We start from the raw sequence: 2101 nt of genomic DNA on the forward strand, positions 1-2101 counted from the left end.
TGCAATTTGAAGAGTTGAATGCGGTAGGAGTCCTCAAGAGCAGCCATCCTTTGGTCGAACTCCTTTTCCCTCTCCTTCATAGCCTCGTACTCCTGCCTCAGTCTATTTTCGTTAGAGATGAGGATGCTCTTCTTGCTGATATTGTCCACCTCCATCGACTTCACCTCGTAAAACTGAGCCTTGAATTGTTGCTGCTGTTTCTCGTTCAGTGCAGCCAGTTCACAGAACTTTTTGCGGTAGGACTAGAGGTGTGCCTCCGTGCGCTTCAGTTTCTCGGCCTGTGCCTGCATGATGAGGATCTGCGCTGCTGCGAACTGGAATTTGGACATGTTTTATCTGATGGTTTCAATGAAGTTGGCATATGTCTGGTCCTCCTCCGTGTACTTCTTGATCTATGCCCGCAGGAACTAGTTCTCCATCTTCCAGAAGTTCTTGCCCTCCCTCCCCTATCCCTCGCTGCACTTCTTGAGGCTTCCCATCTCGTGGAAGCGGAGGTTGCGGGTGGGATGCTGCTTCACCTCTGTCTGGAAGTGGGCCTTCTCCTTCACTTCCTCGCTCTCGTCGCCCTGCTCGTGGATGGTCGACAACTTCTCCTCCCGGCTGGAGCCAAAATCGATCTAGTTTTGAGGAGTGGCCTCAGGGAAGAACTGAGTTTCGGCCTCCTCGATGAATCCCGGCTAGAAAGAGGTGAAGAAGGTATTGATGGGGGGCGGATACATGAGCCGCTCCTCCAGCTGCTTCACCTGTATCTGAGACTGCTCCAGCTGTTCTTTACACTACTCATAACATTTAAGAATGGACGCTATCTGTTGCTCCAACTAGCTGATCCGTTCCTGCTGCGATCTGATCTTCCTCACCAGCTATTCCTCCTTGCCCTCGATTTTCTCGTTAATCTCCACCACGTTCTTAAGGCTCTTCAGTCGCTCGAGGAAGAGCAGGGTGGAGACGGTTTAGGAAACCCATGCCTTCTGCGAGGAGATCATGCCGATGAAGGTGGTGACTGAGTTGCCGCCGATGCTGTCCTTGAGCAGCTTCGTGAGGACGGACTAGCGGTAAGGGATGTGGGCAGCTTTGCTCTGCTTGTCGGCGAGCTTGCTGATCACCAGACTCAGAGTAGTCAGGGACTTGTTGATGCTGCTGGCCTCCTTGAGCGCGCTCCCGGACACCTCAGTCTGCTTCTGCTTCTCGGAGCCAGCGAGGTCGACGAAGTTCAGCTTGGAGTCCCTCACCAGGCACCCCTTCTCGTCGTCTACGATCTTAACCTATAAAAAAACAGTGAGGATAGTGTGGGAACGAGAGGAAACCTCATTCATTTTGGTGGATTTGGTTGATCTCTTCAGCAGTCCTCGCTTTAGCTCCTTGGCGAAGCCTTCCTCGTCGCTGATTTCGGCCGATTCGAGTCCCTCCACATAGAATCCCGACTTGGCTAGCTCCCTGATGGTGATCTTGCTCTCCTTTTCGGCCAGCAGGTCGCGGATGGCTTCGTTGTAGATCTCCAGGTAGTTGATCTTGAGTGAGAAGTAGTCGAACCGGGGACTGTTTTTGAGCTTGCGGATGAGGAGGGCCACGCTGCGCTGCACTAGGCCCTCCTTCGAGCCATTCCCAGTCATCGTGTAGGTCTTGCCCGTCCCCGTCTGTCCGTACGCGAACAGCGTGCTGTTGAGGCCGTTGAGGGTGTTTTCTACAAGTTCAAAGCCGATGTGTTCAAAGATTTCCTCATCTGTGGCATCGGGCGAGAAGACGTGGTTGAACCTATAGAGCTTATCGCAGCAGTTGAGGACTCCCTCTTCCTCCTTGAAGATGGCATTGGTGGCGGGCGGGCGGATCCTGATGAAGGTCTTGATGGACGATTCGCTCCTCATCGCTTCAAATTATTATACCGAATACTATTTCGCTATTTTCAGTCACATCAACAAACATACCATCATCACAGACTCACAGGTCGAAGATCTCCACCTGCTCGCCCTTCCCCATGTTCTCCTCGATTATCCGGTAGTTCAGCTTGAACTTTTGGTTCCGCAGCCGAAACTGCGATTCCGCCTTCTACGTGCGAGCGTGCTGCTCGATCCTGCACTTGAAGAAGGGGAAGTAGGGCTTCACC

The 2101-nt window shown here is 52.7% G+C and overlaps 1 protein-coding gene across 1 annotated transcript; it reads right to left on the bottom strand.

The window, feature by feature from the left end:
* Positions 1–950: 950 nt before the first annotated feature.
* Positions 951–1862, bottom strand: LOC116245093 (kinesin-like protein 3). The gene is given in 2 exon segments (XM_031616802.1): positions 951–1178; positions 1275–1862. Coding segments are annotated over 2 exon segments (816 nt in total).
* Positions 1863–2101: the final 239 nt, after the last annotated feature.

Source organism: Nymphaea colorata, unplaced genomic scaffold (genome assembly GCF_008831285.2).
Source record: "Nymphaea colorata isolate Beijing-Zhang1983 unplaced genomic scaffold, ASM883128v2 scaffold0505, whole genome shotgun sequence".
NCBI lineage: Eukaryota > Viridiplantae > Streptophyta > Magnoliopsida > Nymphaeales > Nymphaeaceae > Nymphaea > Nymphaea colorata.